Here is a 13,096-nt window from a genome sequence, read left to right as displayed (position 1 = left end):
TATATGTCTTACCCCCATTAGGCTGAGTACGTCACACCTAACCCAAGTAATACTTCCTCGTTCTGTGGATTCAAATTACTTGTACATATGTACAAGAGTTTCACACTCTTAACATGTGATGATTTGGTCAAAGACTTTGAGTAATAATCCGAACGAGTGGCTATAGGGTATACGTCTCCTTGCAAGGAGCGATAAATCCTTTGTGGGCTATCTAAACACTTTCAGGCACTTCAACTTACCCAATCATCCTGGGTCCACATCTCAATGAGATGCTTGCTTAAGATGTCAAAGTATAAGTCTTTATGACCAAGATGACTTGTATACCTCAAATTGAAGGAAACTTGCACTTATGCTGCAGTAAGAACTTCACAGACATATCTATATATGTGTAGAGAACCATATGAAGCCTTACAGTGAGTCACTCCAATGAACTAGTTACCATAACCAGCATCCACGTTTAACTCGACATCCCAATGTCTCCAGCCAGTGAGAAAACAGTTACTTGGGTGAACCAAGGAGTATAACCCGTGCTAGTCTTACAGAATTAATGATGTCCAAATGCATCAATTTGATGACTAGGTAAATTTCAATATATTCATAATTGCACATGTAGAGATAATCACTAGTTGTGATCTAATCACAAATTCTCTCATGCTATGAATTATATTACGGACATTCAGTAAATGAGTTTAAGATAATCAAACATATAATATACACTCAAATAGTGAATCTATACTTATCAAATAAATAGAAAAAATCATAAGGCAATCGCCTTAGGACATCTCTCAAATTCTAGCACTTGTTGCAAGTGATGTTTGCCGATATTAAAGTACACAACTCTTTATGTAGGGAACCGTAGTGACTTCAGGTCTAAGGACTATTCATATTAATAGTCATTATGAGAATGTTTATGACACTTATATAATGATCCATGAAACATTTTTATGACGAGTCATTCAATATATATTCTCTAATATATACCCATGTGTCAATCTGATTTCTCATATTCATGACTTGTGAGATTTAAGTCATCCATTAACCTACGTGCTAGTCTCAATGCATTTAATATTGTCCTTATATATTAATACTTGATTAGAAATAGTTAAGAGTAGTGTTATATATATATATATATATATCTATAATATCCCACAATCAATTCAACCAATAGATAAGTTATAGACTAGAACCTACTACCCTAGGATATTATTATACTTATTCATTAGTCACTGAATTGAAGTAAATATAATAACCAACTTTACTTTTTATTAATTAATGAAATATGATACAAAAGTGCTCTTGTTAATCATCTCATAATTGATACTAGGGCTAACACTGACACTACGTAGGCCAAAGTATGGTCGTGTACAACTCATCAGGTACATCATATTTTCAATCACTCGAGAGTACTCTATCTGAAAGATACTTTCACCTCAATTTTTTGGTAGATATTGACTCGTATTTATCAGCGTTTATACCAACATAGTATCACCCTTGGTGAATTTCTTAAAAATCTTGTCCACGTAATGAGACTGACTAAGAACAAATCCTTCTATTGTTCTAAGAATTTTGATTCCTAGAATCACATCAGCTAGACCCATATCTTTCATGTCAAATCTTGAGTTCAACATATCTCTAGTGGATTTTATTATTTTATCATTACTTCCAATAATAAGTATATCATCTACATATAGGCATAAGATGACGTAGTCATTTCCTGTGGCTTTCATATAGACACATTTATCACATTCATTAATTTTGAATCCACATTCTTTCATGGCATTATCAAATTTCTCATGTCACTGTTTTGATACTTGTTTCAAGCCATATAATGACTTCACCAATCTACAAATATTATTTTCTGTCCTAGTACAGAAAATCTCTCAAGTTGCTCCGTGTAGATTTTTTCTTCTAAATCCCCATTTAAAAAGGCTATTTTTACATCCATATGATGTATTTCGAGATTCTATAGAGCGGCTATAGCCAACAATACTCTTATGGAACTTATTCTCGATACTGGAGAATATGCATCAAAGTAATTACGACCTTCTCATTATCGGTATCCTTTGATTACCAATCTGGTCTTATACTTATCAATTGTGTCATCTGACTTCATTTTTTTTGAAGATCCACTTGTAACCTAGAGGTTTATTTCTCGGAGGAAGATTCATAAGTTTCCAAGTGTAATTTCATAAGATAGATTCTATCTTAGATGTAATTAACTCTCTATAGTGAGGTCCATCAGAAGAGCTTGCTGCTTTTGAGTAACTTCGAGGCTCACTTTCCAATATGAAAGTGATAAAATCCGATCCTTAGGATTTTTCTACCTGAGTTGCTCCATCTAAGCTCAACCTCGGCTGGTTCCTCATCATCATCTTCACCTTGTATTTCATATGCCTGTTTTGAGGAGCTAGCTTCCTCTTGAGTCTTATATGGAAATACATGCTCGAAGAACGAGATATTTCTCGATTCTATTATTTAGTTCTTATGTATATCTGATATTTGTGACTCATATATAAAAAATTGATACACACTGATATTATATGCATATCTAATAAATATGCAATCAACATTTCTTGGTCTTATCTTAATCGTTTTCGGATCAGACACCAAAATTGGCAAGACATCCCACATGCGTAAATATTTATAGGAAGGTTGACTTCCATTCCATAACTCATAAGGGCTCTTATCTATTTTCTTTCGGAACACCTTATTTAAAAGGTAATTAGTTGTTAACATAGCTTCCCCCCACATGTACTCTGGCAGTCTAGAGCTTAATAGAAGAGCGTTCATCATCTTCTTTAGAGTGTGATTCTTTTGTTTCGAGTTTTGACTTTACTCAACCACGTTGGCTTTCATAGTAACCTCAGAGAACAATTTCCTCTCTGAACTCTTATTATCTTCTTTAATTTGAAGTTTAACCATGAGTTCTTCCACGTTCATCTCTTTCCGCTTGTGCTTCGGGTAGTTCTTGAAATCCTTCAAGTCGGAAGGTAGATTCTTAATGATAGCAACTACTTGGGTGATTTCATTCAGAACCATCCATTCCAAGTGGATCTCGTTCAAGATCACTTGAAGCTCTTGGACTTAACTGGCCACCGTCTTGGAGTCAACCATCTTGTAGTCCAAGAATCGGCCCATAATGAATTTCTTGGCCCTCACATCCTCATTCTTGTACTTCTTGTCTAAAGACTCCCACAACTCCTTAGTCATTCTCTTCGTACTATACACAACGTACAACAAGTCGGAAAAGTAGTTGAGGATGTAATATTGGCAAGGGAACTCAGAATGAGTCCACGCCTCTACTGTATTGATGGTATGAACATCAACATCCTCAGCATGTTTGGGAGGTCTTCGGTCAAGAACCGAGCTAGATTGAGTGTAGTCAAATAGAATAACATTTTCTACTGCCACCTCTTGAAGTTCAATCTAGTGAACTTCTCTAGCTTTTCCCTATGGTTGATTGGCACAGTTCCAATCAAGGCGGAGGAGCTTTCATGTGTTGAGTTTGTTGAACCTCAATATTTTGTTTTATGGTTATCTCAACAAAATCTAATTTGTTTTAAGATTGTTAGGCAATTTGTTGTCAGAGATATTGAAAAAATTACTGAATTGAAATTATACAAAATCAATTCTAACTTATTTGTCGAGATGACTTGAGTAGATAATCTCAGGCTGCCAGTAGGGCTGGTTCTATCAAGCTTCTAGTGCTTTGAGTTGCGGACTTGATGCAATGCGTAGCAGAATCAGGAGTCGATCGTCGAGTCGGGAAGGAAATTTGCTGAGTAAGATACTGAGGCCTACACTCAATGAAATTTCCTTAAAATAGATTCACCCCACCTCCAATTGTATTTCGAGGTTCTTTCGGGTCATTTGTTTCCTAGGATACAATAGCAAAACCATGCACTGATTGTTCGTGGCGAACTGAGAATGCACTCGAGTGCTATCATGAGTATTTCAGCCGAATGGATGCACGACTAAGAGAGTTTTTGTGGGAGAACATGGGTGGATAGAGGTTCACTTTTCGCTCTTCCTTTTGCTCTCTTTCGCTTGTTTTTCGCTACTCTTATATAGGTGCTCTTACCTTACTACAATGAATGACCAAATTATGGTTATTTAATGCTGATTTTATTGTCGTTATTAATGAGTTTAATGTCTTCATTAATGTCAATATGTTATGAAATTATTATTAATGAGTTTAATGCCGTCATTAATATCGAGACATTACGAAATCACCATTAATGAATTTAATGCCACCATTAATGTCACCATTAATGCCGCCATTAATGTCGAGACGTTACAGAATCACCATTAATTTCATATTAATGCTTTTGTTGCACTCTTGAGCTGGTAGCAAAAAAAGATTCAGGTGGCAAAATGTTTATTCGTTCTTTTGGGAAATTTTATCTCGACTGGTCGGGCATTCAACGTGCGCAGGTCGTGCTCACACACGAGTTTACCTTGGTTCAGTACAATCCAAGTCCTGAATTTGCACCCACCCTTGTGCACCCACACATGAGACAATTTCTCCCCATACATATGTTTACAACGTCAATGCACATGTCGTAATTTAAACCAACAATAAAGCCAAGAGACTTCTAATGTGAGAATAAAAACTCATGCACAATAAAATCTCTTTTTCTCTATCTCTTTATTCCATTCACATTTCCAACAGGTTCAGTACAATCCAACCCTTAGATTTGCATCCCCTACACCCCCACGCATGCATCTCTATATATTTATACACATCATACATACTTATATAATAATATAAAAACTAACTATGAAACTTCGAATGTGAGACTAGAAACTTATACACAAAAGTGCCTCCGTCATCTCCTTCTTATTATTTTCCATTCTAATTTCCAAGAGTTACTCCTATTGGTACCCTGAGATAGTTTTGATGTGATCAACCAAGTAAGGTTAGATCACATTGGTTTCTAACTCTGTGTCTAAGTGTGCAAGAACTTAGGAGCATAGGAAGTCGAGCAAAAGACGTAGCTAGTGAGAAGGACGACACAAGAGAGAGCCGAAGGGCTCAGTGCATTTGAGGGACGAGGTGCTGTGGAAGAGTACGCGGGGGGGGGGGGGGATGAGAAGGAGGAGCGAGGCGTTTCCGAGGGACGAGAAGCCGGAGTGAAAGTTTGCTCGAAGGTCAGAAGTTGGGTTCGGGTGAGCCCTATTCCATATGGCCGAGATCACCCAAGTGGAGCCGGAGCCGAAGCGGAAGACCTAAACCAATTAGGCAAGCGGAACTGGAGCTGAAGATCGGGATCGAAAGTCAACAAGAGGTTGACTTTCTTGGTCGGGTTCCCGGACCAAGATTTTTATTTGAAACACGTCAAACGCGATCTATTGCGAAGGGGACAAAGTTTTATCTCCCTCCAGGCGCATGGAACCCTTCCAGGCGCCCCGACCAAGACTATAAATACAGTTTGAGTCCCAGAAACCTAGATAGAATACTTGTAAATAACTTCTTCTGTCTAGGTTTGATTTTTTAGTGCTGTTATTATTGTAAAGAGGCTCTCCATCTGAAAGAGAATTTAGTGCGCTTTTCAATCTCCTTGGATTAACAACCTTCCCGATTGTAACCAAGTAAACTCTTTCGTGCCTCTTCTTTTCTTTATTTACTTAATTTATTTCATGCAAAATTAAGCTATAATGTCCGAGGAAGACTTAGTTTTATTTTCAGGGCTATCACCTCCCTCTAACCGACCGTCCAAGGTCTTAACAACTCTACGTTAGAGCAATTGTAAATTAAAACTATTACACCATAATATTTTCAAAATAAGAGACACTTTTATTTTAATATGGCATATCCTTTAACCCTAAAACTCATCCAATGTGTGAATTTATTTGTGGTCACTCGAACAACCAATTAGTTATATAATGAATAATGTAGATTGTATTATGAGTCCAGGCTGTGTATTTTAATGGACCAAAGTTCACAGTTAAGAGTTTAATATTTTCCGTCCAATGATTAAAAAAAAGCAAATAGTTTATATTTATTTTTTAAAAAATATTTTAATATTAAATCTATTTTTTAATAATCTAAATATTCGTACTTTCTATCCAACTGACGGATCGGTTGCACCCGAAAGTAGGCTTTTTATTATCTATCCAACCCACGGATTTGCCAGGTTCTTTTATTATCTTTAAGATCTACGGATCAATGGCAAGGTCATCGTTTACTTTATTATTGTTATTTTTTTTTGCTATTTATTATAATTTGGCAGTGCGCCGGCCACTACATCAGTCTTCAGATAAGCATGGCCGCCGCCGCCGCCGCCGCTGCCAGCGCCGCTTTCTTCTTCTTCGCCCTCAGCCTTCATGCCGAGCAGTGCGTCGGCTGCTACACCTCCATCTTTAGCTTCGGCGCTTCTGTCGTCGACACCGGCAACTCTCTCATCCTCACCGGCAACTCCTGCCCCGCCGGCCGCCTTCCATACGGCGAGACCTTCTTCCACCGCCCCACTGGCCGCTTTTCCGATGGAAGGCTAATCATCGACTTCATCGGTAAACTCTAGCGTTAGAATTGTAAGTGATGCATTGACGAAATTGATGATGATTCATTCGACGTCCAGCTCAAGCAATGGGTTTGCCGTTACTGAAGCCGTATCTCGGCGGCGGTGGAGCAGATGACTTCAGGCACGGAGCCAACTTTGCGGTCGCCGGAGCCACCGCGCTCGACGTCGATTATTTCCTATCCAGAGGGATAGAGAATCTTTTCTCAAACAACTCCCTGAGCGTGCAGCTTCGCTGGTTCGAGCAACTCCTGCCTTCGCTTTGCTCCTCTGCTTCGGACTGCGCCGCTTTTCTGAGCAACGCCCTGTTCTCGGTGGGGCAGATCGGAGCCAACGACTACAACAACCCCTTCTCCCAAAACCGAAGCGCCAGCGAGATCGCAACCTTCGTTCCCGACGTCGTCAGCGCCATTGGCTCCGCCATAGAAGTGAGCCCAGTCAAATCTGTTTCTTTCTTCAAATAGATTAGTGTAAAGAATTCAGCCTTCTGTTGTCCAGAAATTGATCGAGATGGGCGCGAGAACGATTGTGGTGCCGGGGAGCTTTCCGATGGGTTGCTGTGCCGCGTACCTGAACATGTTCCAGGGCGAAAAGCATGACAGCTACGATCCCCAAACCGGGTGCATATATTGGCTCAACGACTTCGCCATCCGCCACAACCGCCTGCTGGTGTCGGAGTTGCAGCGGCTCCGGCGCCGGCACCCGGAGGTGGCCATCATGTATGCCGACGTCTACCATGCCGCGATGGCCATCTACGCTTCTCCCCACGATTTCGGTGAGCTCATCCAATTTTACTACTGATAAATTGGAGAATCAATTTGGGATTAACTGGACGCCGCAACGAATCGAATACAGGATTCGAGGAGCCTGTTCTTGCGGCGTGCTGTGGATACGATGGCGGCGCCTACGGATTGAATGCGACTGTGCCGTGCGGCAGTGAAGGCAACAGCGTTTGCAGCGACCCATCGAAGAAGATATGGTGGGACGGGCTGCACACGACGGAGGCGGCAAACCAGATCATTGCCGGCGGTCTTCTCGGGCCCTACACCGTCCCCCCTATTTTACAAGCTTGTGCCGACGTAAACTGGGAGGTCGTCGGATTCCTTGACGGTGACGGCCACATGGCCTCTGCTTAAATCGATGAGAAATAGTGGTCCAATGTTTTAGGAGGAAGTTCGGTATTTAATAATATGTAAAATAAAAATCATGTATAAGATGACACGTATTGTTGGTGCACATTATATTAACTATAATTTATCAAAAGACGTATATGATATAATGTATTTATTAAAAGATGCATTACCGTTTTATATATATCAAAAGATGTAAGTGATGTGTAATACTCAATATAACCCTCCCGTAAATCTCCCCTGTTCAGTAGTCAAGTACCGAGGCATCCGAACCACTTTTTGAATAACTTTGATTTTAAAAAAATAATTTCGATCATTTGTCTACCTCCCTCCTTCGTAACATGCGAGTGTAGATCCAATTTTGTGGAGAAATCTTTCCTCTTGTGAAACCCTAGTTTAGTGACCTCGAGTGTTTCTCAAGCGGCATCAAGCATTTCGGTGCCAAAAACCAGGACTGATCGCGAGGTGCCAGTGAAGGGTTCTAGGGTTTACGCCAATCATCTCGTCTCATAATGGCCAAAAGAAATCGATCGGGTGTATCATCATCATCTCAACATCAATTAGCTGTAAAGGTATCATTTTACAAACTTTATGATTTTGAGAAGCTCACAACTAGTATGATTAAAATGTTTTAATTTTTATAAAGTGTAGGGTTTAGTTGACGTTGGACAGAAACTGCATTGGAACAGTGTCCTATGTCACCTTAAAAGTTTTTTTGAAGCATCCACGAAGAAAGGAACTCATTAAGGGTCTGTTATTTTACATGACTGACACATAGCGCTGATCAAACAATCACTCTTTTAGTATTTTTTTGGACATACAAGATATGCAGCACATCCGTGGGATTTTGGTCAATATATTTTAAAATTGAGATTCAAGTAGTCAAACCTTTAGATTCTCAGGTACAATATATAATTTTGTATTTTAATCACAAAGTAGTTGTATGGTAAAATTAAATCTTTGGTTAACGTGGGTCTGATACGATATCACATCAGGGCCATAGTGGGCTTGATACGATGCCATATCAGGCCCAACGTGGGCCCGATACAATGCCATATCAGGCCCAACGTGTGCTTCATATGGCAGCGTATCAGGCCCACGTTGGGCCTGATACTTTTGTATTTGTTGGTAGAAGTCTAATAATCATTTAACTTGGTCAGGTGTTCCGGTTGGCTTCACAAGAAGAGATGTTTCATTGCTGTTTGGTATTGCAGACCGAGGAGCTTCAATTCCGATGAATTCAAATAAAGCATCCGGTGACCTCTTTCTAACATACTTCTCAAACAAAAAAGAAGCTACTAGATCAAGAATTGAGCAGTTGCTTAAATTTTATGACAACCGTTTTGAAGGATAAGATGATGTTTTATTATTTTGCAAATTCTATATTTTATATATATTTGTTTGTGACTTATTTTCTTCTAGTACATATAAGGCCCCTTTATATCTTATAGATATAGTAGATGATTTTGAGAATCTTGCTAGATTCAACTGGGTTGAAGCCATCCATGAATTTATGGCTCCACAATTACCTAAGATTGGGGACATATTTTCATCAACTGGGACAAAACAATCTAACACCAACCTCCCTTACCTAAAGGGATTTGCTGGTCTTTTGACAGTAAGTTTATAATTTATGTGAAATTTATTAATATTTTGCGGATATTTATGAATAGATTACCCTTGTGATGGTGAATCAGACATGGTTTTTGGAGCATGTTCCAATCCAAAAATCATACAAAATAAAAGGAGCAAGAATAAATAGGTGGAGGAATATTCCTTCACATATTAGTAAGGTGAGGGAATTGATTGATCAAGTCTCCTCTGAAGAGGTAAATTTTGAATACTTTGACTATAATTTGATTAAAAATTCTTAGTTTAACATGTGTTTTAATATTGTTATAGGTTTTGATTGACGTAATCCCTACCCAATATGAAAATTCATTGTTTCAGAACCTTGTTGGCTTTGATGACAGTCCACATGCAATGGAGACATCACAAATTGAAGTTACTAAAGGAGGAAGACAAATTAATGAGTGTTGTAATTGCATTATTCAAGTAAACAGAATTAAAGAGCTAACAATGGAGAACATACAATTGAATGAGAGGGTGAAAGAATTACTTAAAATAGTTGAAAATAAAGGCATGGAATCTCAATATAGCGAGCCTGTAGACGATCCTCAATTTGAACCTGTAGGTGTTACAACAAATAGGAGAGGACGTGATAGAAGTTGGTATGATTACAGGGATACTCCAATTGATAGTCCATTGTGGCTTAAAACTTTACCTAAGAGGCAGCGTAGAAATATACATATAAGTGAGCCTGCGGAGAAAGTTTCAAGTCCAGGAGATGGAAAAAAAGTTGAAAAAGAACCTGATGTTGTGGGGAAGGGGAAAGGAAAAATTGTTGTGGATGAAATGGAAGAAGAAAGAGATATTGTAGAATTGATGGAAGACAAATCTGATGAAGAGGCAGAGAAGGATGCAGATATGTTTGGCAAATATGACTGATCCGGCGGTACAGAAGTGGGACGCCCTGTGAGAGGAGTCAACGCCACGTGGAGGTCAAAAGTCAAACGGCCGATCGGAGAAGAGTAGGGTCAACCGGCCGAACGGGTCCAACCGGAGTCAAAGACAACCCGACTAGGAGTTGGGTTTTCGACGCTCATGGTGAACAAAGTCACCGGGCCGAGCGTCCTTCCACTCGGCCGAGGCATAAAGCAGCAATGCTGTGAAGTCTTAGCCGAGCACGTGACCGGGCAACTTCCCAGTCGGACTGATAATGACGTCCGGTCAGACGTGATGAGCCTGCCGAGCGGCTGGACGCTCGGCGCAGAGACAGAAGAGACAAAAGGACAAGGGAAACATCGGGGAACATATTCTGACAACAGGCATGTCCAATGACCAAGCCATACGTAGAACCTTACGACAGAAGGTTCTGCCGTCCCATCAGAGAGGTGCTCCGACTGTAGTAGTATGGTGTCAGGCAAGCTCCTCTGACAAGCCCATACTGAGGTATGGTAAGAGGACACGTGCTCACCTTGGTATCTGTGCATAAGCCTCTTCGCAGCTCTATATAAGAGCCCCCAGACTTCGCCGGAGGTATGCATTCTCTGATATTCGAAGCCACTTCATAGTTTCCTCTTGCCTGACTTGAGCGTTGGAGGGTCGTCGTCGGGAACCCCTTCCCGGCCCGACTTCCTTGCAGGTTCGCCGAAGATCCCTACGGTCGGTCGGAGATCCACATCATCAGTTCGGAGAGCGCCACGTGCCCAGCGTCCATTAATTCAGCGTTCAGACAGGATCAAATTGGCGCCGTCTGTGGGAACGCACCTGCATCCGAGCGGAAGCAATAGACGAAGCTGGACGACCACATACGGTGATGCTCTCCACGGAGGAGCTCGACGCTTTGATCGAGGCAAGAGTAGCTAAGCTTGTGGAGCAATATAAATAGAAGGCGCAAGCCGAGCGGATGGAGCAACAAGCGACGTCAGCGTCAGGAGGCCGAGCGGAAGCACCACCGGCCACAGTTCCATTTCATTGGGCCCTATTTCGTACGCCTCGTGAAGTCGCAACAGTTAATCATGATAGAGGATCTTCGTCCGACAAGGCGCCCATGCGAGACAACAGAAAAGGCAAGGCTCCCCGAACGGATGCCTCCCCCGAGCGGATCAACCGGCAATTTTCCGACGCCATCCTGCGGGACCCTCTGCCAAAACATTATGTGCCCCCGGCGATCAGGGAATACAACGGAACCACCGATCCGGACGACCATCTTGGTAAGTTCGACAACACAGCTACACTACATCAATACACAGATGGAGTAAAGTGCCGGGTGTTCCTTACCACCCTCTCGGGATCAGCGCAACGGTGGTTTCGAAGGCTGCCAGACGGATCCATTACAAGTTTCAAGGAGTTCCGCACAACCTTCCTCCATCATTTTGCAAGCAGTCGGCGTTACCAGAAGACTGTGTCAGCCTATTCGCCATCAAGCAAGAGCCCAGAGAGTCGCTCAGAGCATACATCCAACGATTCAACCAAGTGGCCATGGATATTCCAACAGCCACCTCAGAAACGATGATGAATGCATTCACACAGGGCTTCGTGGACGGTGACTTCTTCCGTTCACTCATTCGGAAGCCGCCCCAAGACTATGATCATATGTTACACCAGGCCAATGAATACATTAATGTGGAGGAAGCACAGGCGGCCCGAAGAAAAGAAGTTCCAACTGAGTGGATAGCCCCTGCCGAGCGGAAGGCTGTCACTCGACAGGAGCCGCCCAGAGGACCACGGACCGAAGCAGTCCGCTCTCATCATGCGAGGTCCCATGGCGTCCAAGAGGTAGCTGCCGAGCGGCCCAAACCAAAGAAGAAGGTATGGACCCCCATGTTTTGCTCGTTCCACCAGACCGACACGCATAACACGCGAGATTATCGAAGCCTTCCCCTGATCGCCTATCCCGCTCCTCGGAGTACCCGTCGTAGATCGTTATCATCCGACAGGCGACAGCGACACTATGAAGCCGAGTGGCGGATATCCGACAGGCGACAGCAACTGTCTCCCGAGCGACATCATCCTCAAAGGCACGAGGACAATCCCCGGATGTCCAAGGAACGGCCTAGGCCGTCCGCACGGGAGGAAGAAAATAGAAGCAACATGTCCCGAGGCGAAATCAACATCATCGCTGGCGGGCCGACCGGAGGTGACTCCAACAGAGCAAGGAAGGCGAGTGTCAGACAACTCCAAATCCATGTGGTCGGCTGCAGTCAAGAACGGGCGAGCGGGCCCGAAATCAGCTTTGTGCCCAGGGACCTTGATGGAGTCGAAGTGCCACATGACGACGCCCTCCTCATCAAAGCGATAATAGCTAACTATACTATTCACTACATTTTCATCGATATAGGAAGCTCGGTCAACATTATATTCAAAAAGGCCTTCGACCAACTGCAAATTGATCGAGCCGAGTTGCTGCCCATGACAACCCCCCTCTACGGGTTTACGGGCAATGAAGTTCTGCCGGTCGGACAGATCAGACTGGCTATTTCACTGGGAGAAGAGCCGCTCAGAAGGACGCGAACTGCCAACTTCGTCGTAGTCGACTCTCCTTCAGCCTATAATGTTATCTTGGGACGACCGGCACTAAGTGAGTTCCGAGCGGCCGTCTCCACCTTCTACCAAAAAATTAAGTTCCCGGTTGAAGATAAAGTTAGAGAAGTGCGAGGAGACCAACTGGCGGCTCGGCGATGCTACGTCGAGATGGTCCGAGCCGAAGTTAACTCCGCTCGGAAGACGCCACGGATCGAGGTGAACGCCATAACCGAAAAACCACCCTCTTTGGTTTATAAAGAAAAGGAAGAAGTGCAGATTCACCCGACCCGATCGGAGGCCAGCACATTTATTGCGGCTGATCTGGAGGCAAGCCAAAAAAAGGAGGTAATCAAATGT

At 42.4% G+C, this 13,096-nt stretch overlaps 1 protein-coding gene across 1 annotated transcript; it reads left to right on the top strand.

Annotated features, from left to right (window-relative positions):
- Nucleotides 1-6,239: 6,239 nt before the first annotated feature.
- Nucleotides 6,240-7,748, top strand: LOC121983069 (sinapine esterase-like). The gene is made up of 4 exons (XM_042536049.1): nt 6,240-6,513; nt 6,582-6,949; nt 7,020-7,296; nt 7,377-7,748. The coding sequence occupies exons 1-4, from the start codon at nt 6,267-6,269 to the stop codon at nt 7,655-7,657; spliced, it is 1,173 nt and encodes a 390-aa protein (XP_042391983.1). The 5' UTR covers nt 6,240-6,266; the 3' UTR covers nt 7,658-7,748.
- The last annotated feature ends 5,348 nt before the right edge of the window (nt 7,749-13,096 follow it).

The sequence above is a fragment of the Zingiber officinale genome, chromosome 5A (genome assembly GCF_018446385.1).
Source record: "Zingiber officinale cultivar Zhangliang chromosome 5A, Zo_v1.1, whole genome shotgun sequence".
In the NCBI taxonomy this organism is placed as follows: domain Eukaryota; kingdom Viridiplantae; phylum Streptophyta; class Magnoliopsida; order Zingiberales; family Zingiberaceae; genus Zingiber; species Zingiber officinale.
The sequence above is the reverse complement of the archived record's forward strand: the minus strand, read 5'-3'. Positions and strand labels throughout refer to the sequence as shown.

Excerpts from the sequence above, each read along its gene's own strand:
- LOC121983069 (XM_042536049.1), top strand. The coding sequence starts at position 6,267 with ATGGCCGCCGCCGCCGCCGCCGCTGCCAGCGCCGCTTTCTTCTTCTTC. Across the intron at positions 6,514-6,581 it reads GCTAATCATCGACTTCATCG|CTCAAGCAATGGGTTTGCCG; the intron begins GTAAACTCTAGC and ends TTCGACGTCCAG. Across the intron at positions 7,297-7,376 it reads CGCTTCTCCCCACGATTTCG|GATTCGAGGAGCCTGTTCTT; the intron begins GTGAGCTCATCC and ends AATCGAATACAG.